The sequence below is a fragment of the Juglans regia genome, chromosome 3 (genome assembly GCF_001411555.2).
Source record: "Juglans regia cultivar Chandler chromosome 3, Walnut 2.0, whole genome shotgun sequence".
Taxonomy (NCBI): domain Eukaryota; kingdom Viridiplantae; phylum Streptophyta; class Magnoliopsida; order Fagales; family Juglandaceae; genus Juglans; species Juglans regia.
This window is the reverse complement of record NC_049903.1, coordinates 34,580,372-34,604,817: the sequence shown is the minus strand read 5'-3', so window position 1 is coordinate 34,604,817 and position 24,446 is coordinate 34,580,372. Positions and strand designations below refer to the sequence as shown.

Genomic DNA, 24,446 nt, shown 5'->3' with positions numbered 1-24,446 from the left:
AATATATATTGCACAAATTAATTAATGGTTTATGGAGAAATTAAGGGAGAGTTACTTCATTTGTATAGAATGGGGCTGCGGGCAAAGAGAGTGGGTTATCATGGTTGATTGTGTATTGGAAAATGTTGGAGTGAGTTCCATAAGATTTTCAGGCCTTCCAGTTCCAGTCATCTAATTTTCTGGAATTTTTTTTTACTTTTTTATTGCATTCACTGTTTGATCTGGGAAGAATCAAGTAATGGCAAGCTTGATGCTCGAGCGAGCACATCAGTAATGGCATGTCAAGTTGCTTGGAAAAAAATAAAATGGCGCACTCTAATTTCCAAGTAAGGAGGGAGGGCAGAGGCAGAGGCAGATCAGGATGAAATAGAGGAAAAATAAAGCAGAACGAGGAAGCCAAGCAAAACGACGCTGTCGTACACACTCGTAAGTAAGAAATGTACGTAATGTTATTTAGAGGTTGAGGTTGAGTAAATACAATCACAATGGACTGTCCAGCTAATACTGCGTTGGCAAAAAACATCATTTGCCATTGGGACGCTGCCTCTGCCTCTACCACGCTTGTGCGGGAGGGACAACCCCAACACAACCTTGATTTCTTGCGTGCCCGACTCCTTCCTTCGCAAATGCAATGACATGTATGACGACAGTATATAGAATAATATTATAGTCGTGAGTTGGGTAAGCGTCGGATAATTATTTATAAAAAAAAAAAAATTCTTTAAATATTGTATTTATTTATTTATTTTTTTTAAAAAAAATTATATAATATTTAAACATTCCATAACTACAAATCTCATTTATCTAGAATATATCCGGCACAGCAAATCTCAATTCCACCTCAGCAGTAAATTAATTAAAAAAAAAAAAACCAAAGGCGAAAACCTCTCACAGTCCTCACTGTGTGTATTTCCTCGCTCGTTCGGCCACTGTAATAATTTTGCTGCAGATTCTTAGGCCTTAAGTTAAAGTTCTCGGTTCAGGAAAGATCCCACTTGTTTCGACCCTCAGTTCCCACTGCCGGCAGCTCATGAGTTGAGTTCTGTTTTTTACAAATAGGAACGTAAATAATTTATTTTAATTATAAAAAAGGTTGGTTAGTGGTTAATGCGATAAATTTATACATAAATAATAGAATTTGCTTAACAAAACTCCAAAGGCAAAGGTTGAATATTAAAAAGAGAAAATTATTTAGTGGAACCGAAAAGAAGAAAATAATTAAAGGTTTTGCTTCCCTTTCTGCAAATTTGACAGAGCTGTCGACCCATTTATTTTCTGCTGCTTCTTTCTCTTTTTCTTCCCTTATTACAGGCTCCCTTTATTGATGGTGCTTTGTCTCTCCTTTTTCTTCTGCAACGAGAACAACTAAACCCTTTTTTCAATCTCATTCCTTTGTTTGTTCGAATTCTCTCTAAAATATAAGCGAAAAAGCCATGTCAGGTCTGTACAATCCCAACTTCTCACCCGCAAGGGCTGCTTCACCACAGATTAGAAGCACCCCAGATGTTGACAGGTACGCCTCCCAAAGTACTGTACAATTAAACAGGATTGAACCGCAGACACAGATATAGTCTTGGTCAAGTTGTTGAATTTCTTTCGTGTCTCTCAAAGTCCTGTTCTTTTGATCTCCGTGGACGGGGTGGTTTTTTTGTAGTCAGTACTTGTCAGAACTGCTTGCAGAGCATCAAAAGCTTGGACCGTTCATGCAAGTTCTTCCGATATGTAGCCGACTATTAAATCAAGGTCACTTCCTAAATCTCTGAATTTTGGATCTGGATTTGCCATTTTTATTGATTCTCTTCTCTGTCACAGAATTGTTGAGTTAAGAAATGTGCCTGTTTTTGTGGGATTAGATCGGTCGGATTGTTCTCAAACCTTTAGCCGCATGAACTTGGCCACCAGTTTCCTAGTCAATGATAACAATTATTGGATTTGATCGAGCATCCATCTCTGCTATTTTCCCTACAATCATTGAGCGTGTCTGCATTCCTGGCTTGATGATATGGGAATTCTTGTTTCTGAGATGAGGCTATATTAATGTTTCCCTTTGGGAAAGTTGGAAGTCTCATGAAAATATAACCCAAATCATGGAGTTTTAGATATTTGGCGGATGCTTAGTTTGTTAGTCTGGAATGAAGTCAAGTTTCTATCTTTTTAAAATCATTTTAGTTTTATTTGGTTCTTCAATGTACCTTGACATTATTATCTTTTGGCAAGTTAGAGAAACTTATAATTGTAATGTCTGGACCAATTTATACATCATCTAAAGGCCTTAGGATGAAAATGATATGATTGCATGAAAGAGTCTGGCAAATAACTTTGCACTGGGGTTGGTGTCGGGGTGGTCTTGGTTAGTTACTTGTACGATGAAATTATGAGATGCAAGTATAACAATGCTAGAGCTAATAACATAAAACATGTTGATGGCATATGATTTTGGGGTTTTATAAGACTTTTTTAGCAGTCTCTGGCATAGCTTCATGGGTAGTTTTGTGTTTATGGAGATGATTAGCTCACTACTTTGGTTATTCTGCAGTTTGCTAGCGTGTAAGTCCACAAAAATTCTGCACATGAGTTTAAGACCTAAGTGAATTGCTCAAGCCTAGTTCAGCTGAGTAGTTGTCCTCAATAGGCATCCTTGTTTAGCGGAACTAAGACATTGAACTTTAACTAGTGTCATATGCCTGTCTTCTATATGGCTCTTGGCTTAATGGTCTTGTAGCTGAGGGCTTTTTTTTTTCCTCCCCCTACGTTTTGCTATGTTTTTAAGATTCCATCCCTTTCAGTGATGCCTCACGTTTAATGTTATATTTGTCAAGAGTGTGAGTCAGTTTCTCATATGAAATTCTATTTAACATGCAGAGATATTACGGGTTTCTGGAATGATGTCCAACCAAGGTTTTGGTGACTTTGACAGACTTCGGCATAGAAGCCCCAGTCCCATGGCTTCTTCAAACATCATGTCAAGTGTCACTGGGACGGGATTAGGTGGCTGGAATGGCCTTCCTCCGGAGGTTATTGTTTATCTGATTTATGGCGCCCTTGACCTCTATTTTGTTTTTGTGTTTCAAGTTTTGCAACTATGAACAAATAAGTTTACAAGATGTGCGTCATATGCATATGGTTTGATATTAAGTCACTGGTTAATAAGTATGATGTTTGACTTCACGTGATTTGGTAGATTGCTCGTATATCAAATGCATATAATTGGAAGGCAATATAATAAGGGTAGAGCCACAGCAATATAACAAGTCTATCTTTTTCTTTTTCTTTTCCTTTTTTTTTTTTTTTTTACATAAACATACCAATTAAATTGCATAATTTTGTGGAATATGCTAAGAAAAGCATTAGTTGAGAATGGGGTCAAACTTTAGGTGAGGTCATTGTACGGAGATCTTGTCAAGGAACTTGGAAGTGGATGGACAATTTGAAGTGCTCTTATAAATGACCCATGTCACAAAATGTCCATTTTAACCCTGAGCTGAACAAATCTACAAATGTTTTTGACTTACCTCAAGCTGCTACTCAAGGAGGAAAGTTCATCAGTAGAGAAAAAGCAGAGCTGTTTGTGAACCTCCAGCCTAGAATACTCAATTTCAGCAGTTCTGCTGGCTCACAACTTTTCCCCCAACTCCTTCTATCATCTCATGAGACGTGTTATTGCATTAGATGGCTAAATGATGATATAGTTTATCTTGAATGAGCAGCGATGAATGCTAAACTGATGAAGGCATATTCACATCCTTCTGTAATATTCACATGCACAAATAAAATGAAGTTATTTCAATATTCACCTCTCTTTTTATCTTGGAGTTAGATAGTTTACAAGGTATATGCATGCTTGAAGATTGCAATTGAAGCTCACAAGTGATGTGAAAATGGGATAGTTAGTTAGCTGTATGAATGTGCTTGACTTGATGAGCGACCTGATTTTCAGATGTAATATAAGCACACCTGAGGATTGGCTCTTTTTACTTTTAATGTTATTTTTTATTTGTATGTGACTAGATTGCAAGTGCAAAGAGACAAAGAATGAGTTGTTTGACTGGTCATACTAAATGTTTTTCTGAATCGGAGTAAATGGTCCACAAGGAGGGTTATTGCTGGTTGCTGCTTGTTTGACATGCTTACCCTGCATGTACATTCTCTGGTTCACTCTGCATACGATCTTTCTGCTCAGACAGATGAATTTTTATTGAATGTTCCTAGTGTATTTGAGAACCACATGCAATTTTTCCTTTAACTCATTCTTGTTTGGTATTTCATTTTAAGTTCTAAGCACCTTTCATTACATAATAGAGATTAAGTGGACCCCCCGGAATGACAATGGACTGGCAAGGTGCACCTGCAAGCCCTAGCTCATACACTGTCAAGAGGATTTTGCGTTTGGAAATTCCAGTTGATACCTACCCAAATGTGAGCTTTGTATAAAATGTTAGTTTATGAAGTAAAATTTGATTGCATATTTTCATCTGTTCCGCTGTGTTAAAAACCAGTTGCACCAAATGGTTTGTTTCTTTATGCGTGTTAGTTCAACTTTGTTGGGCGGCTTCTTGGCCCTAGAGGCAATTCCTTGAAACGGGTGGAAGCTACAACAGGCTGCCGTGTATACATTAGAGGGAAAGGCTCAATCAAGGATCCAGACAAGGTACTTCACACCTATTCCACTCCTTCCTGTAGTGCACTGCTATTAGAATTCTAGTTTCTCAACAATTATTCAACCAAAACTGATACGGAAATATAATGCGATTTTTATGGACTTTTTTATGTGATCTTTTCATGTTTAAGACTGGTATTTATTTGCATGTTCTGTACTTTTCAATCTCAAGGAAGAAAAGCTAAGGGGAAGACCGGGCTATGAGCACCTGAATGAACCACTCCACATTTTAATTGAGGCTGATTTACCTGCCAGTGTTGTTGATATAAGGTTGAGGCAGGCACAGGAAATTATTGAAGAATTACTCAAACCTGTGGTATACATCTCTAACTAGTTCCTATCGCTTTCTATTTTGAAATTCCACATAATTGTATTGTGGATGGCTAATTATTATTACTTAGAAAAAATAAAAAACTATTATTATTTGCAACACGTTCTGAAATTTTATCCTTTAAATGCAACTGCGTGTTTGCTTGTTCTTGAAGACAATATATATTTTTGGAAAATCTGATGGAAATTGAGGCATTCACATAAGGATAGCTTCACAGAGGAATCTGCCATTTGATGAGAGTCTTATTTTAGCGATTGAAGCCAAATAGGCATACTAAATCTATTAAAGCTCTATGTTTTACCTTTGGTATAAGCCTTCATTTCATGTTTAAGATTTATCACTTTCTTGTGAGAAGTGAGGAAGGGCCTTTTTGCAGGTCGAGCATTCAGTTGAAGACACTTTTATCTTTCACCTTTTTTCTTTGAAAACATTCCATTAGGAATTGATTTATAGTAAGTATAAGCAATTCTTTGGATAAGCTGCTCCCATTCCCTGCACAGACATCTTATTTACAGAAGCTATGTGCAGTAATCTGCCCTAAATTCTCCTTACATATGTTAATTAGTTGCAGTAGTTTTTATAACTTATTAGTGGCTTGTTTTGATCTTAGTTTTGATGTAAAGTCTCCATTTTTTTTTTTTTTTTGGACGTAACCTTCAATACGCAGGACGAGTCCCAGGATTTTATTAAGAGGCAGCAGTTGCGTGAATTAGCTATGCTAAATTCAAATTTCAGAGAAGAGAGTCCTGGGCCAAGTGGTAGTGTGTCCCCTTTCAATTCAAGTGGCATGAAACGTGCAAAAACAGGACGCTGAGTGTTCATATTATTCTAGGCTGAAATGTTCCGTTCCAGAAATTCTTGCTGAAATATCTTGTGCTACCTTTCACTTCAGCACAGCTACAAGAATAGGCTAACAGTTCCTGGTGGGTGAGCGTTCTGGTGATTTTTTTTTTTTTTTTTCCTTCTCCTTTTCTTTATTGAACAGAAAGACAAAAAAACAAAAAAAATATAATGCAAAAGAAAAAAAAAAAAGGTTATATAATTGAGTTTAGGTTTGTTGAGGTCAGTTTATGCAGTAAACATTATTATACATTCATTGGATTTATTCTTGTGTTAGTGACATTTGAGAAGTGTGGAAAATATAATATATTAGGCCTTAAAGACAATGGATCAAATTTTTGTGCGTGGTATGTGTGTCATTTTCCATGTGTTGTTTAAATTAAGCAGTTACCTAAGCCAACTCTGGATTCTCTATTTGTTTCTTTGGAGACATTCCAAGTATTAAGCAAGAAATGATGCATTGTGGATTGGCTGAGCGTTTCACTATCTTTTCATGGCTTGAATTTGCAAACTTGTATCAGCTGTTGGTACCTTTCCTTTCTACGTAGAAGGGGCTTATCCATACCATAGTGATCTCTCATCACTTAGTAACGTAGTTTTGTCCCCTAACTCGTGAAAACGCATACCATGAAAAATGGATGTCTTCGCTGTATAATTATCGTTCCTTTCTGCTTTACATAAAAGGGCACGATCAAGATGGTAGATTACCAATTAGGTTACCACATGGGGCTCTCCTTGACTTGGTGGTTGATGCAATATGCTTGCTCAAGCCATCCAAGTTTAGTGTTCATCAATGTTTTAAATTTCATTTCGGTACTCATTAGTACCGGTTTAAATATTGAAACGAAATATTTTGATATTTGTGCATTTCGGGATTAGCTATATATATATATAAATTGTATATTAATAACATAATTACATGTATACGGAAGTGTGTCTCGTGTATGTATTATTGTGTGTGTGTACAAGTAATAGAAGAATTTGGGATTTATAAAATGAATGTAGATTGAAAACATACAAAAGGTAGATATATTGGTGTTAAAAGATAGTATTAGAAAGATCATTAACTCAAGATTGAGACAAAAAAAAATTAAAGAAAAAATAAAATAAAAGAGCCGATAAATTATTAAAAATAATGAGATTAAAAAAAGAGAGGATGGGGGGCATATATAAAATTACAAAAAAAAATTAAAATTATATAATGACTTTTAGATTTTAAAACTACATAAATATCATTTAGATCTAAAATTTACAAAAAATGTCATTTAAACTAAAGAAAGTTATAAAATTTTCATTAAAACAGTTCGAAACATAATATATTTTGGAATGCAAATTCCGGCTATAATAGCCGGAATTGACCGAAATGAGTCAGAATAGGCTGAAATTTAGAATGAAATGGAATATGAGGTATAGTGTACTGGATACTACACTTGAATAGAAAATCCCAGTCGTTCTAGTTGGAACGGAACGAAATTTAAAACTACGAGATTTATACATTGCTGCAAGCAAGTTGTCTCGTATAGAAAGGTTTAGAGAGCAAAAACCAACATAGCCCACATTTAATACAAATACGAGAGTGATCCTTGTATACAAATAACAATTTCGAGTTAACCCTCACACTTGCTCAATTTTGAGTCGCGCCAAATCTTAGGATATTAATCATAAGCGATTGAATGTGTAATCATCCTTTTGGATGTTGAACTACAGATGAGTTTATGGATGATGTCAAAGCCTTCAATTGGAAAATGAGTTTAATTAAAATTAGGCTGCTCCCATGACGTTCCTTGGATGATTTTAACGATCCCACGTACAGGAGGAGGAGGAAGAATATATAGCTTTTGGGAAGGCATGACACGAAAGGTAGATTGATTACAGCTAGCGGAGCTCGGTCTCCACTTGCTAGTCAAAAAAACAGTTTGGTAGAATGGGTTGGTCAAGCAAAGATGAAAGCTTGAGTGTACGTAAATGAACACTGACTGACCAACTAGTATATGTAAAAATGACAACGCTTTTTCTAACCCTATCATTAATTATATCCATGTCTACAAAGTATGCTATGAATGAGTAATGGTCCATGAAATTCCTCTTCAAACAGTATCATGTATGAGCGGTTCTACCCTACTGTCTGAGTAGCACCGCTCATTGTTATCGCTACTTGTTTTTGTAATTTTTTTATTAACATTTTTTTAATATTTTTAAAAAATAAAAAAAATAAATCAATACACTTAAAATCATTTCCTTAATCACTAAGTAAAAATAAAAAATAAAATTTTTTCGAAACAGTCAAGTAGAGGGGTAAGAATTGGTGGACATAGTAGCTCTTTTCATCATGTATTGAGTAAGATAATGTACATGTGCTTGATGATGAGATGTAACGATTAAAGAGAGAGATTAGCTATAAATTTTAATTGCAGGGACGAAAAGTTAACCAGTTATTTTGAATGTCATTTGTTGTAATTAAAAAATTCCTATCAATTATGAATATAGAATATACAATTATAATTATCGGTTATAAGTTGAAAAATTATAAACTTTATTTTTTTTCCTTAATTATTTAAATCGGAATACTATAAAATATCAATAACAAATATACCATTAAAGGTCTCTCCCAATGATGTTAAAGTTCTCAACTTTAGATTATTTCAAATTTATTTAATTCGAATTACACAAGATTTATGAAATATCAATATTCAAAGCGCCAATCCAATTCAAAATTAAATATTGAAAAATGTTTATATATTTCAATAAGAACCATAACATTACAACCATGACAAAAACTCATACATGCCCAGAAATACATGCTCAATGACCACTCATATTTTCCCAGATAGGTATTGCAATCTCATCCCTAATTGCAGTCATAGCTTGGGTTGATTCAATGATCATGTTGCAACCCCATGTGCATTTTGAGAGAGTTGCATGTTACTTCATCTCTCAAATAACCAGTCATTTTGAGTCACCGTTCTAATCAACTTATATGCAGAGTACATCGTGTTGTAACGATGAGCCCTTGCCTAGCTCTAGTATATACAGGCATTAAACTTTAAAAGTTTAAATCGATCTTTCAACACACCAAATGTGCGTTCAATTACATTACGAATTGACGAATGATGATAATTAAAACAATCTTTATACTCTTAAATTTTTTTATTTGCATTGGGTGTTTGAAAAAAAAATTTTTAATCTTAGGAATTCACTGGCCCTCAGCAAGAAGATTCTCACAAGTTCACCTCAGGTAATTTATGGAAAAAATTTTCTATTCTAATAATCCTTAGAGATTATTTGCATTCAAGAAAATTTGAACCTTATACGTGGGGTGAACATACCCCGAAAGCCAAGGCCTTTACCACTTAAGCAAACCTTAAGTATGTGTATATATATATATATATATATACTCCCTAAATAAATGCTGACTATGACGATCACTCCTGTAATAGATACATTTATATGGAATATGGGGGCATAAATTCCTGAGTGCATGGAAAAGCCGAATTAAGTAGATAATAGTAACTTGAACACATTTAACCCAAAACACATAGTTAATTAACAACCCATTAACAAAAATATATAAAATAAAAAAATAAAAATTCATATATAAAGTTAAATAATATTGGAGGTTTACCCTCGGCTGGCCATGGAAATTGGCTTCCAGTTAACTCAAGGCATGGATGAAGACGCGAGCATCATAAGATGTTCCCTCCCACCCCGTGTAGAAAAATGTAAACTTCATATCAAAGTAATATATACACAACACATTTTGAGCAATTCGTCCATACTGGTTTCGATATGCCCCACGTACATCAGCTAGTCCAATCGCATTTATCGTGGTGTCGTCCATCGCACCATCATTGCAAACACATAAACGAGCGTACATAATTAACGTGTTAGCTTTTATTTTATTGTGGTTGCAAAAGTAGTGAAATCTAGTTACTGAAGTACGAGAATACTGGAAAAATGTTACCACAAAACCAAGGATTATTTTAGGAGTTGCCTGCGATAGAAGGAAGCCCTCCACTTGTGTGTGTTTGTGCAATAATTTATATCCCAAGCTCACATAGTGCATGTACCACTGCCCTCACATGGAGATTAATGGTTTTACTGGAATGTTGAAACCGATACCCCACAATGCGTTGGTCCTCATGTGCATGGTTTACCAGAAGGCAAAACATGCCTACCAACTTTTCCACGGACATCGATCGTCTATAATCAACCAAGAAGTAATTTCCACGTAACAAGCATAATCATGCACAAAATGTCCCAACCTCCATTCGCAATAAGTCAATACAATATTTTGGATGACCAATCAAAATTCCTAGAATGTACTGATCTGATCTCGTGCAACCCTCTGTTGTGTTGTGGCATTCTAATATTAAATCCTGATTAAGAACACACGAGAATAATAAGGGTGACGATCGAAATCGCCTCATATTCGAACTCATCACCACTATAACTCATAGGTAAGTCAAAGCTAATCTCTTTGCCATCGTCGTTAGCAACCACAGTCTTGAACAACGTTGTGGAGAATGGATAGTGATAATTGGTTAGCGGGAAGTCTATCCATGGTTAGCAACTGTAATACAAATGTAATAGTTAGCAAGAAGCACCGATTCATAGCTTGAAGAAGTATGCTAATGTAATAGTTAGCAACAATCACTGATGGATAGCCACGCTCACACGAAAATATTTTCTTACAGATTATGTAAGAATATGAGATTTTTAATTTAGATTTAAATCTAAAAAAAAATCGAATAGTAAAATAATAATAAAAAATGAGATGTATCATTGCCCATTTTAATTGAAGTATTGATATACATATATTATATAAAAATATTATAAAATAAAAAAAAAATTTATAAAACAATATTATTTTTATAAGATGTTTTACATTGCACAATGCACAACAGTGTAAATCATTTTCCTTTTAATTGGGAGGTGGCGGCGTCAAGAGCGTGCGGTATCTATACACTAAAATCATATCGTATATATATCCATCCCCTCCCCTCCCCTCCCCTCCCCACTACACCCCCACTCCACTCCAAATCGTAAGTATAGCAACAAAGACAGCTCGGCCACCGGAAAATGCTAACCCGCAACGTAGCTCATCCTTCCTCTCCGTAAGTACCACAGCTCTTGCAATTTTTCTCTCCTTTTCATATTCAAAGTTTCGTTTATTCGGTTGGAATCTGAAATCCGAGATAATCTTTTCTGGGTTTCTTGTACAGTGACTTTTGAATGTATGGTTAGGGTTTCGGAGAAATTAAAATAAGAAATTTCCTCTCCATATGTATTTCTCAGGTGCCCACTTGTTTCATTTGATTTCCATTGTCAAATGTCTGATAGGTTATTGTTTCCTCACAACCTAAACTATGGCCTTCACCGAGGTAATGTACACTTTGCCCCCGTTTTTGCAACTATCTTGTAGAAGATAGATGGGCTGTTCTGTAACTTTCTCTGTCTATGTATATGTATATGTATGTGTTTTATTTTTTATTAAATATATTTAAATCCTTTCAGGACGAAGGAAGCATGAGGGTTTACGACTCAGGGCTGGGTTTTGGGAGTCCATTAAATCTGGGTAATGCACATATTTATGAAGATATATACACGTTTAGCATATATGAATCTTGTTTTGTCATTTGCCTAGTACAAAAAACTAGTACGCTAGGGAACTTACTTTGTGTTCGGGTGATCAATTAACTGGCCAGATTGCGTCCTCCTGTACACGGAAACTTTTTTTTTTTTTTATGTTATAAGAAGGAAAGATGTTTCGAACACGCAGTAAAATTGTGCTCTTTCAGATTGTTTCGTGCCCTTACTAGCTTAGAAATTGTGAGGAGGTGGATACCCCACACTTTCTCCTACAATGATTTTTTTTTTTGATGAAGCTACAATGATATTAAACGGCCACATAGACTTAGTTTGGAATTTATGAAGGTTTTTGTCAAAATTCTTGATGTTATGCATACAGGCAATTGTTGTTGACTTGATTATGCTTTCTGCTTTGTTGCTTTAATTTCATTTTAAAGGTTCTTTACTTGATTCTTGTATCAGCTTTTTAAAGAACAATACCGCACAAATCATTGAAACACCCTCTGCACCCCAGGAAGTGGAGGAACCTTTGCCTCAAGAGTTTGTTCTTACTGAGAAGACTGAACCGAATGGGGCAGTGGAACAAATAATATTCTCTTCAGGTGGAGATGTTGATTTGTATGATCTTCAAGCCCTATGTGATAAGGTAATATATACCATCGTTGATAGCTTTTCTGCACATAACTCTGTTGCACATTAACATGGAAGAACTAGAAGCCATATGCCTGTGGGGCTTGTATTTTATGTGTGCTTATGCATATGTAGGCATGTATGTACATATTGGTGGTGTTGAGTGATTTTGTGTCATATTCCATGGATTAGGGCTGATATACCCAGTCCTCTGTGAAATATATACCAAGGCTTGGGATTTTTATTTGCATTGTTTTTATATTGTAACTTGGCTGATTGATCTTTACTGAAGGCTAATTTGTTAATATGTTTATGAATATTTGTGGGCTAGACACCAACTATTACTTTGAATTACAGAACTTTTAGATATTGGTTATGCATTGATGTTCCTTTCATCCAGTAATTGATTTATATATACTTATAAAATATGATTATATGCATCAAAAGGAAAAACAAATGTGTGAAAATGTGTATACTCTTTCTCCACTTTGAAGAATGGATGGTCATTAGTTCTGTTAAAATCTTCTAGTGATAGTCAAACCATAAAACCCCAAGTTATCATGCCTTTTATTAGGTGGGCTGGCCTCGGAGGCCACTGTCAAAATTAGCTGCAGCTTTGAAAAACAGCTACATGGTAGCCACACTGCATTCTATTAAGAAATCACCGGGATCAGGTAAATAGTAAAATTGACATTGTTGCATTATCCTCCTATTTCATATGGGTGGCCGTGTTAAGCTTTATTCATGCTTATTACTACATCTAAAACTACTTGATGAACATCTTAGTGTACTTGGAGAAGTTATTTGACAGAAGGGAGTGACCAAAAGAAGCTAATTGGAATGGCTCGTGCCACATCAGATCATGCCTTCAACGCTACAATTTGGGATGTCCTCGTTGATCCAAGCTACCAGGTATCATTTTTGTCACAAGACAGTGAATAATGGTAATATTTAATTGAGGAAAAAATGTCTCCTCTGTTGATATTAAACTGGGAATTCAGGTTTGATAGAAAAACTGCAATTCAAATCACGACTACTCTAATGTTTTGAATCCCTGCACAGTATCATTCTGGTGCTACAGTTCTGTTTCTGATTCATTGATGACAAACTTAGGGCATTCTAGGAGTTGGGCCCCATGTCTTCATGCACCTAAGCATCATTTGAGTGTAACAATCAGAAACAATATTGGTCTAATAGTGTTTTATCATTCAGGGACAAGGTCTTGGTAAGGCACTTGTTGAAATGCTAATAAGGGCTCTTCTGCAGAGGGATATTGGAAATATAACACTCTTTGCCGATAGTCAAGGTATTAGTAGCTTTACAGATTCATGTTTGTGTTCATTGTGGTAGAATTGTAAATGTATAGTAGATTGATTAGCCTGTCTACCAGTGGTACGTATCTGTCATTGGGCGTTGGCCTTAGCCCTTAAATAGTGTCTCTCTCTTTTCTTTCAATTTTTCCTCCAATAAAATGGAGATTATGAAGTCCTGTCTCTAGCATATATGAAACATGTATTTCCTGCTTCCAATTCCTCCCTGATATCATCCTGCCCTTTTTGGTATTGGTCCTTTTTTAACATTTGCAACTATGTTTTAAATTGGACCATCTCAGTTACTGTTCCTTTTGTTTTGTGTAAGCTTGTAGTCTTACTTCTCTTCAATTGTCATTCCAGTTGTGGAGTTTTATCGGAATTTGGGTTTTGAACCTGATCCAGAGGGCATCAAAGGTATGTTTTGGTACCCGAAGTATTAATTCACTTAAAAAAAGTCTTTTTTTCAACTTACATTGAACTATGTTTTGAGTTTGAATGGGTAATGGGACATCAGCATGATCGGTATGGAAGACTGATAATTACCCCCGTTTGTTGTACATGCAACATTGATACTATTGATTATTGCTATGAGTAATCTCCTCTGGAATACTTATTATTGATACCTTACATTGATTATTGCTACAAGTACCACAACTTTATGCACAACATTATACTTATTGAGTGGCAGCCACATTTCTTCAGTTTTATCCTCTTTTATTTTTTATTTTTTTATTTTTAATTCCAATTTCAAATTTCAAAATCTTCATCATTTCAGTATACATATGATTATGTGCGTAAAATTGTAAATATAGATAGCATTTTCCTAAAAGATAATCTCCGCCTCTGGAATCTGGGAAGAGCAGGCTGAATTTTGCCCATAAATAATTTAAAGATGTAGGTCCTAATTCGTGTTAAGACTTGGATATGCAACTGCTCAATTACAATTTTCCTTAGAAGAGGAATAATACAATAGCGGTCAGAGTGACAGCAGAGAGCAGGTGTTTGAACAAAGAAAGAAAGTGCAGTATATGTATTATGTGAACTCCATTAATATGCATATCAAGTCACGCAGTCAACAAAGCTTAAAATGAACTATTTCAGTAGACAAGACTCGCATGTCTGTCCTGCATATTATTTTGGTAAGCAGAAATTGTAAAAAGGGTAAGGAAAATACTGATGGAGTTCCCAAACTTTTGGCTCAATCTTACTGTTCATGTATTTTAATTTTTTTTATCTATTTATTTTTTACTTAATGATTAAAGAAGTGATTATGAATAAAATTGTGTAATTTTTTTTTTTTTTTTAATGATTAAGAATTTTAAAAAAAATCAGAAGAAAAATATAAAAAATTTATAACTAGCTGCATGATCCAAATTGTAAAGCCTGCAGTCCAGGAGAGTCCGACTCTTCCACAGGTAGAAATATGTAACTGGATAATGTCTTACCGAAAAAATCCACCAAGATGGGTGCCGATTGTTGTTATTTATTTATTTTTATTTAATGGTTAAGTAAGTATTTTGTAATGAGATTATGATTTTTTTAAAAATGTTTAAAGGGATTTAAAAAATGTTTAAAAATAAAATAAAAAATAAAAATTACACGTTCGGTACACACCTACGGTGGATTTTTTAGGTGAGTGTAGCATTGTCGTACGAAGTTAGCCACAGTAGTAAAGCAGAGGATGAGATTCGATTCGATTCGATAACAACTCCACTTAAATTTTGTCATCATGTAATGTGGAGCCATCTAATAAAAGGTTTGCAAAAATGTGAAGGGTCAAAGGTGAAAGAAACTAGAAAGTAGGATTCCATTAAGGAGTTATCAAAAAAAAAAAAAAAAAGGATTCCATTAAGGATAACTAGTGTGATTTATCCAACCAAATCACCTCCTTTTTTGTTTTATTTTTATTTAAATAAAAAAAAGGGAACTGTTAATATTTGTAAATATAAAATTATGACTAATTATTAAACATTATAATTCGTATAAAATTTGATTCAAAACGTTTAAATTTAAGTTGATTTTTTTTAAGAAAACTCTAAAATTTTTTTTTTTTTTTAATTTGTTAACCAAACATGACCTTATCAGTTCTTTTTAATTTATATGCATCTATAATGATGGTAATAATATGGAGTCCATGGTTTTGGACATCTTATTCCTATTTCAAAGGAAAAATTTAATTGTAAGAAATTCTGCGCATTAATACATACACTCATTTAATATGATTAATCAGAAAATAGATTTTATTAAAAACAGTGCTAATTTAAATTTAGAATATGAAGACAACAATTTTAATATGCAGATTGATACGCAAACTTACTTGTACATGATAAAACTCTTCAAAGAAAACAACGTGCTGTTGAGTTGACGACATCCTGTTTGTAACTTAACGTGTTGGTTAATTTGTGTACTTTATTATTCTTTGTGCCAATTTGAATTCATCAAAAGATTAGGATATATTCATAAATAAATCATCACCAAGGTAAAATCTTATTATCTAGTAATATATCTACATATATTTACACGATATCCATGATTTTCGGTTGCCTCTAAGCTGGTTAGTTGTTTTGTCATGTTTCGCTTATCAAACCTGTCCCCTTTGTTTGAAGGTGTAGGTAATTTGGAGCTCAGGACCATGCAAATCTTATAATGTTGCTGTTTTTTTAGTAATTCTGTCGATGATTCCCCCCATTTTGGAAATCTACTAGATATCCTACCATTGCTAATGCTGGTGTTCAAGTTAGACATCCGACAAGGACTGCGCTGGTTCAAATTGCTGCACCTAGATGGGCTTCCGAGTTCATTCTTACTAAAAGAAAAAAAAAAATATATAGAGTTTTTGCTCTTTCCTGAATTGTATTTTCAGTAGCCGCATGCGTGAGGAACATTGTTCAGTGGTGGCTTGGGCTTAGTCGTTTCATAAAAATATCACTGAGTTCAAATAATATCCGAGGGAGGATACATTGTCGGCCACTTAAGATTCTGGGCGATTCTTTTGTGATATTTTTATGAACGAAAATGCGGTTGAGAGTTAAGCAAGTGCTCTTGTTTTCACTGTTCTCTTCCATATTGTTCTTTGGTCATGCTACAGCCGAGGTCGAATACGAAATCTCAGGAAAGATAAGAGCCGCTCCACACAAGAATGTCGGAAGGAATATTATAGATGGCACTGGTACTGAGAGTTCCTTCAGTTTTGAGTATACTAATAATGTACTGGGGGCGAGGAAGAGTGGAAGCAGCAAAGTTTCGGTGTCAACAGTTGCATTATTTACATTGGCAATGGCAGCAGCCTCAGGTTTAGGTGCAGTCCCATTCTTCTTTGTGGAACTTGATCCACAGTGGGCTGGATTATGCAATGGAATGGCTGCTGGTGTCATGTTGGCTGCAAGTTTCGATCTGATAGAGGAGGGGCAGCAAGGGCAAGATGCTAGAAATTGGGTTGTGATTGGGATTTTAGTTGGTGGAATATTCGTTTGGCTATGTAAAAAAGTAATGTCTTTACTCTTCCGGTGGAATATTCTTTGAGGGGCATCAGTATTTGTTTCCCTTTTACGTTAAAGATTTTGTTTCTGCTTCTTGGTATCCTCATTTATGTTGCATTGTGTGTATAGACTCGTGTGTGTTTCTTTTATCCAGTACTACTTCGAATCTAAGTAAATATGCTTGATTAGTTTTCTTAATGCGGGCAAGTTTATGCAAGAAACAAGAAGCTAAGCTTTGTTAGTATCAGATATGTCATGCAAAGAATCCGAATAGAGATATATCTAAATTGTGTTGACTTTTCCCAAGAGAGTTGCCTCTTTAATTTATTTATTTATTCGGTACAATTTAATATATATTTTTGGGGCACCCTAAAAAGTAATTCATAGGGTTTCCAAGTATTTTATTTATGACCCAATCCAACTCAACAAATTGATTATTTCTCTAAGCAAACAAACTAACGGTTTTTTGTGATACATATGCTTGTGTCTGTCTAAGTGTTGGTTTCTCCCTTTATACATATAGGAAGTTGTAAGAAAATATTATGCCTTACATTACCTTTAGGGTTTCAGTTTCTTGAACAATATGGGGAAGTAAGTATGTTGGACATAAAAGGTGCAGGTGCAGCTAAAGTCATTCTTGTTATTGGAATAGTGTGACACTGCATTCATTTGGAGAGGGCTCTGGTGTTGGTGTTTCATTTGCTGGCTCAAAGGGGTTCTCTCAAGGTCTTTTGGTGACTTTGGCTATTGCCGTGCACAACATACCTGAGGGATTAGCTGTGAGTATGTTGCTTTCATCAAGAGGTGTTTCTCCGCAGAATGCCATGTTATGGAGTGTAATTACATCATTACCTCAGGTATAATATGTTTTGCTTTATAATCCATTATGCTTTTGAATATATCCATTTTGTGAAGGAAAAAAGCATTCTGAGATAAAATTGGTCATACACTCTCTTCACACGAAGAAAAATACATTAAAGATAAATGATAGGTGCCAGAAGAAAAAAAAATGAAATTTTTTCCAGCATTCTGGCTGTATGCAGTGCTTTTTACAGGATCCCTTACAGTTTGTTGTGTAAGATTAATGTGTTTATATGGATAAAGAGTAGAATCTCTATGTTCACGAAAGATCTTGAGCGTCTTAGTGTTTCCACATGATGTTTGATTTGGTGAAGGTGGAGGGGTTCAGATTTTCTACTTAACGAGTCTAACCTAAACCCCATATGAGCGATTAATTGGTTTCTATTTGTCTAAGAGCTCAGTCATTTGATTTGTTTTGAAAATAGAAATATGTCTGCTTGGCTGCTGGATTGATGCTAGTAAATGAGCTGAACCTGAGGACCAGTCCTTTTATAATATTGAAGCTTGTGAGTGGGATCTGACAATACTTAAGATGTTTAAAGCAGAATGGATTTGAAGTTCTTCTAAATAGTTATCTCGTGCAAACCAAAATTATGTCCTACATTGGGCCAGTTGTGCTGGTTTTTTATTCTTGATAGACTGATTCTTTGCCATTTATGAGGCCATGAAATATTCCAAGCTGTATGCCTGGAGCCATAAGTCTGATGTTTGTACCTTTCAATTATACATGCATTGGTTTTCTTGGGCTAATTCGATCTTCATTTTGGTTAGAAAAGCAGGAGCCTTTAATAGGTTTGTCTTGTTTCAGTTGATGCTCAACTAAAGTAGATGAATTGGATTTTGTTTCGAGTGGTTTTAAAACACGAGTCAGTCAGATATATATATTAAACTCAAATGGCATTTCGTCCTACTATGATGGATAGAGGTTGAGGGTGTGGTTCAAGATTCATTAGGTGCATGTGTAACTTTTCAATGAATTGATAATTAAATATAAGTTTCAGTTTGGACATCTTTAACTCAATGGATTTTGGTATTTTTTGCAGCCTATTGTAGCAGTGCCTTCATTCATATGTGCTGATGCATTTAATAAGTTATTGCCTTTATGTACGGGGTTTGCTGCTGGATGTATGATTTGGATGGTTGTTGCAGAGGTTCTACCTGATGCATTTAAGGTAATGTTCCTCCCTAAACTCCTACCTATTTGGTTGGATCATTGAAAGTTGTAACTTCAGTACTCATTTTCAACAATAGGCTTTCAGAAACGTAGTTTAGTTTTTGTGTTAGCCAATACATTTTTGTTACCGAAGCAAGAAAACATATTTTCACTTTTCGTTAACTCATGTATCACTAGAAGGTTGGCCAAGAAACCGCTTTGATATCTTTATAAAAATTTATATTCTATTAATTAATAATTAGTAGTTTTCTACAGCAAGCCTTTTTACCTCTTGAGTGTAACGAAAAGATATCAACAAGATTAACCCATAGAGAGAGATGCTATGCATTTTGAAGCCACCTCGCCTGATGTAAAAATACAGTTAGAAAAAGAAACATCTCCGGCATTGGTTTTAGCTGTCACCAACAATGAATTGATGAGTTTCATTCCTGCATCTTTTCTTGCGTTTTCTATGATTCGATTTTCACTGGCCTCTTGGTACTTCTTGGTTCCGTAATCAGAGCCGTGCCTATCATACTGTAACTGTCACTATACATTGTCTCCCAACTTTTCTGGCATTTGGCAACAGTGATTATTACCATATCATCTCCGTTGTCCATAGACTTTCATATGCTTTTGTAGTCAAATCATTTTTTATTTGAGATATTGGCTTAGTTAGTTGAGGTTCTTAAGCATTTGTAGTTGCCTTCTAATTAAGTTTATACAATTTGTTTGGGACTTTGAAATTTGGACTGAATCAGAATTTTGGATCCATATTTATATCCTCTGCTATGCTTCCCTTCTTGCCTGCCTTGATAAAATATAAGTTTAAGAGCAAATTAAGAGAAAACTAGTTAAATAGCTTTGGAACATGTGTGTGTGTGTTGCATTTTGCTTGTAGTTTCCAATGCACTGAAAGATAATTGTAGTTTCTTCTGGCTTTTTTGGTTCTAGGAAGCATCTTCATCCCAGGTTGCATCAGCAGCTACACTTTCTGTAGCATTTATGGAAGCTCTTAGCACTTTGTTTCATGGTTTCAGCCATGACTGCAAGTGAGTTTATTCTGTAATTATACGTGTTGAAGAGAAGATACGCTTAGAATTTACATCTTTCTGTGAAAAAACTGATAGACAATTATTATGCACTGCATCATCTTAATCATTGCACTACTCGAAGACAGTACAGCAGCAAGAAAATAAATTAGAAGATAACTACCAACACTACAAGCCGGCACCAAGTCTTGAAGCTTACCAATTATCTGTAAACTGCTTGTTCTACAAGCCTGCACTTCATTTTAGTTTGTACTATTCATTTTGTTCTCTGTTTCATGCACTGGTGTGGTTCTCTGTCATCTTATATGATATCATTTAGTAGTTTTGTCATTTGTCCTCTTATATATGATATCATTAAGTAGTTTCTTCGTCAAAAGGCTTTTTGGGGCTTTATCATACAGTTTCGGGTTCAGTTCCACTGCAAGTGAATTCTGATTGACACATAGATGAGTTTGGCATGAGATGACTTAAACTTTGTAGTGAACATTATATAATTGCATTTTATCCATCTGAAACCTAAGTCTTATGGCTCAGGTGAAGCCATGTGATGTTCTTAATACAACTGAAACTGGCTTTTGCTTGGCACAAGAGATATAATATCTGATCCTGCCATTGAATGAAAACATTCCTTAAACCAGTTATGGTTGCATTTACTATTTTCTTTTGGCTTGATGCAATTTCTGTGCTTCAGCTCAGAGGATGCTTCTGGCTTCTTTGTTTCTCTAATTTTTGGTCTCGGGCCGTTGCTTGGTGGAATCACTCTTGTTGCGTTTGCTCTTGCTTTCCATCTTCAGCATGCTCTTCTAATGGGTGTAGCTTCTGGCATTGCCTTTGTCCTTGGTGCCTGGCGACCACTGCAGCTTCTCGTCTTCAAAAATTGGATTTATGCCTCTTATATTACTGCTTGCAACAGAAGCTGCACTCGTCCATGTTGCAAGCTCTTTTGCTTTGAAGCTTGCAGATCATAGAAGAGCGTCTGCAAATAAGTTGCCTACAGTAACAGGTTTTCCCTTGAGTATTCACACCCTTCAATCCTTCATGTCATGTGGAGCTGTGGCCCTTCATGCATTTGCTGAGGGTCTTGCACTTGGAGTGGCTGCACCAAAAGCTCCTGGACTTGGTCGGTACATTGTCCTTCCTGTTTCTCTACATGGGTTCCCTCGGGGTGCAGCTGTAGCTAGCTGCATATTTGGGGCTACTGATAGATGGCATGGGTCCCTTGCAGCTGCTGCTGTGATCGGATTTATTGCTCCAGTATCTGCAATTGGAGCAATACTTGCAGGAATTGACTACACGGGTCTGGACTATGTGATGGTGTTTGCTTGTGGGGGATTAATCCCAAGCTTTGGGAGAATAATCAAGAGAGCAGTAAGCTTGGACACACGGAAGAGCAGTTGTGGGCTTGCAATTGGACTGGTGTTTGCTAATTTTTGTTTAACGTTCACCAAGTTGGTTTGCTTGCACACACCTTACTGCAATTCTGCACCAGAGGCTGTCAGATGAGTTGATAATGCTGCATTTCATGCGTGATGCATAATTTACAGGTGCATGCACCTGCTGCATTCGATGATACGGTTAGCATGGTCATCTTCCAACATGTATGTGGTTAGCACAGTCATCTTCCAACACGTAAACTTGGGTGCCCATGTAGGCAAAACTTACCCATAAGAATCGTATAAGAGAGAGATTCAGTGCAAAAGGGTTGTCATCAAGGAAATGTTCTACAGAAATATGCGAGGAGATAAAGGTTTCCTGTAATCAAATTGGCTGAACTGCCCATAGGAAGAGCAAAGAAGGATTGTGCGTTTTCCTTTGATTGTCAGGTCGTTTGGGCAGTTCTGATTCAAACACATCATGTTCAGACAAAAGGACTTCTACTTCTTCGAATAGCTTCATCGTTCCCCCTCTATTTGCAGCTAATCTGATAGGGCAGGGTATGAGGTCGAAATGTGTTCACTGGAAAATTAAGAACCCCACACTCTTGTGACCAAATGACAGAGCAATATATGGAACATGTCAATTTATTGGACTACTTTTCTCAGGACTGGCGGTTATTATTGTTTAACAAGTTTGTGAGATGGCGGCGCTGTCTTTTGAATTCTCCGGGAGCCGTTTTAAAACTGATGGAACACAATGTTATTGATAAATTTGATTTAGGAGACCAACTTATTTTCTGCCGAGGACTACTGTAACTTCCACAATCGTTTTAACGACTTGCAGACGTATGGCACTGTCGGATTGCACCTGAGATTGTCCCAAGTTTATACATTTTGAGCATAACGCTTTCGCCTCAAACTTATTATTATGGTTAAAGGAGGGAGTGAAGGTGAGATAAACATGGATCAATGGAGAACTGTATACTATAAATTTTAGATATCTACAGTGCTCTGCGATTTTAGTTAAGGTATGCAACAAATGTACTGGGTTGAGACATTTCAGGATTCTTCTGCACTCGAGCAACATTTTCTTTTCTGAGCAGTGATAAAGTGTCAAAAACGCATGAAATTGGTGCTGAGCAGAAACGCGCAGCAGCAAGGATGAAACGCGGAAGCTGGGCTGGCTCAAAACGCATGAAAAGGCCACGACGCACGCACGCTGAAACGCAGGAACTGGAACGCGAACCTGAGCTGAGATCAAAACGCACGATCTGCAAACGTGAAACGCGGAAGCTGGGCTGGCTCGAAACGCAGGAGAATCACGCACTGCAGAGGCAAAACGCAGAGAGGAGAGTATAAAAAGAAAAGATTTTTGGCCGAAAGGGTTCTGTTTTTTTTCGGATTTTATTTTCGTTCGGCGTGTTCTTCTCTTGGTTTTATTTTTTCAGTTCTTTTGACTGCTTATTTTACTTTATTTTCCGTCTGTTTTTCTCTTTCTGAGTTTCGAATTTCAGAGCATTTTAGGGATATAGAATATTTTTCATTCAGCAATTTTCTTTTGAAACAATAATTAGTGATGTTAAATTTTAATCTTCTTGAGCATTTTGTTAATCTAGAGATGATAGGCTAGATTTTTAGCTTGGGATTCAATGAGTAACCCATGACTATTTGGGATTGGATTTTCTTCAATATTTAATGCTTTTGATGATTAACTTGATGAATTATATTTCAATGTGCATCTAAAAAAGATTAGAGTTCTTTGTTCTTGGTTTAGATCAATTGTAGACGTAAATGCACAATTGATACTTGAACAAGTAACATGACTTTAATGTTTTTCTTTCGCTTTTCTATGATTGTCATATAATTTGTCAAGTAGTTTTATTAGAATAAAAATTGTGGTTCATTGCTATATTATCCGATCATGATTTCTAAGAATGAGAGAATAGTTGAGAGACAATGAAAAGAGAAATAAATCCATCACCAAATTAGTGGGTAAAAATTACATCCCAAGTGTTTGTTTAATTGCTTCTTACAAGTTTAAGTCAACTTTCGCACATTTTCTTTAAATCTCTTGATTCTTAGCAATTTTAGAAAAATAGATTCACTTTTATTTTCAGCTTTACTTATGCTTGAACTTCCCGACAATTTCTCTCATAATTCATTCCACACTCCCTTAGTAAATAGCCCCATTTATGTGTTAATATTGTTAGCGGTTAATTTCTAAAACTTATTTTTCTTTTCTTATTATTTTTGTTCATAGCTAGCTCATTTAGTTTACTCTTTTCTTATCATTTTAAACTTTCGTGTCACTACAAACAGTAATATGTTGTCTTGCAAAAATAAAATGATTGCTAAATTATCATTGTCCCTGTGAATTCGATCTTGAGATTTACCCTTGTATTACTTTGATAGCTTCTACGCTTGGAAGTCGAAATTAAAAGCTGATCAAGCAGCCATCAACAACATTCGACATGCCTGTGTGCCCACTATGATATTTTCATCACAAGTAACAATCAGCAATGGTCTTGTGCGAGTGTGAAGTATAGAGTATTATTAGGGGTGTAACCGGTCCGGTCCGATTTTGGATAAAATTTAAGACCGAACCGGTATGTACCGGTTTTTCATTTTTCAAAATCGATTACGTTCCGATTACCCTCCCAAATCGGTACATCCGATTTTACCGATTTTCGATCCGATTTTTCAATTTTTTTTAAAATATAAAAAACATATAATAAAATATTATTTCTTATGATAAAATATTATTGATAATTTAATATATATATTATGTTTAAAACATATGATCAATTAAATTTTTATTTTTAAGATTAAACTTTTTTTTATAAATTATAATAACATTATCTCATATATAATTATATTAATAACATATGATCAAACAAATTACAAATGTTCATATTTAAGATTAACATTTTATGTTATAATTTATAAATTATAATATGAAATTATTTCATATATGATATATAATTATATAATTATATAAAAATTTAATATATTATTATATATAATATATAAAATTTATATATATAAATATTTTGTATAATATATAAAATTAATTTATATATATATTTTTTTCAACCGATCCGGTTCCGAAAACTACAGAATCGAAACCAGACCGATTCTGATCGGTTTTCATAATATAGAAACTGG

At 35.2% G+C, this 24,446-nt stretch overlaps 2 protein-coding genes and 1 pseudogene across 3 annotated transcripts; all 3 read left to right on the top strand.

Annotated features, from left to right (window-relative positions):
* Positions 1–1,218: 1,218 nt before the first annotated feature.
* LOC108986290 (KH domain-containing protein At2g38610) lies at positions 1,219–6,163 on the top strand. The gene is made up of 7 exons (XM_018958867.2): positions 1,219–1,513; positions 1,655–1,743; positions 2,863–3,014; positions 4,300–4,416; positions 4,532–4,648; positions 4,830–4,973; positions 5,656–6,163. Exons 1-7 carry the CDS (start codon positions 1,434–1,436, stop codon positions 5,800–5,802), a joined length of 846 nt encoding a protein of 281 aa, XP_018814412.1. The 5' UTR covers positions 1,219–1,433; the 3' UTR covers positions 5,803–6,163.
* Positions 6,164–10,821: 4,658 nt separating this feature from the next.
* On the top strand, positions 10,822–14,061 carry LOC108986255 (probable acetyltransferase TAP2). Of its 2 annotated transcripts, none has more exons than XM_018958817.2 (8): positions 10,822–10,942; positions 11,124–11,209; positions 11,343–11,403; positions 11,880–12,063; positions 12,622–12,721; positions 12,859–12,959; positions 13,260–13,353; positions 13,721–14,061. In XM_018958817.2, exons 1-8 carry the CDS (start codon positions 10,908–10,910, stop codon positions 13,798–13,800), a joined length of 741 nt encoding a protein of 246 aa, XP_018814362.1. In that variant the 5' UTR covers positions 10,822–10,907; the 3' UTR covers positions 13,801–14,061. The 2 variants fall into 2 exon arrangements, with proteins under 2 accessions (XP_018814362.1, XP_018814363.1); XM_018958818.2 differs by having other exon boundaries at positions 10,827–10,942; positions 11,169–11,209.
* A 2,170-nt stretch (positions 14,062–16,231) lies between these two features.
* On the top strand, positions 16,232–22,694 carry LOC108986293 (annotated as a pseudogene).
* Positions 22,695–24,446: the final 1,752 nt, after the last annotated feature.

Coding starts and splice junctions, on each gene's coding strand:
- LOC108986290 (XM_018958867.2), top strand. CDS start 1,434: ATGTCAGGTCTGTACAATCCCAACTTCTCACCCGCAAGGGCTGCTTCA. Junction 4,417..4,531: donor CAGTTGATACCTACCCAAAT/GTGAGCTTTGTA, acceptor TATGCGTGTTAG/TTCAACTTTGTTGGGCGGCT. Junction 4,974..5,655: donor AAGAATTACTCAAACCTGTG/GTATACATCTCT, acceptor TTCAATACGCAG/GACGAGTCCCAGGATTTTAT.
- LOC108986255 (XM_018958817.2), top strand. CDS start 10,908: ATGCTAACCCGCAACGTAGCTCATCCTTCCTCTCC. Junction 11,210..11,342: donor AAACTATGGCCTTCACCGAG/GTAATGTACACT, acceptor AAATCCTTTCAG/GACGAAGGAAGCATGAGGGT. Junction 11,404..11,879: donor TGGGAGTCCATTAAATCTGG/GTAATGCACATA, acceptor TTCTTGTATCAG/CTTTTTAAAGAACAATACCG.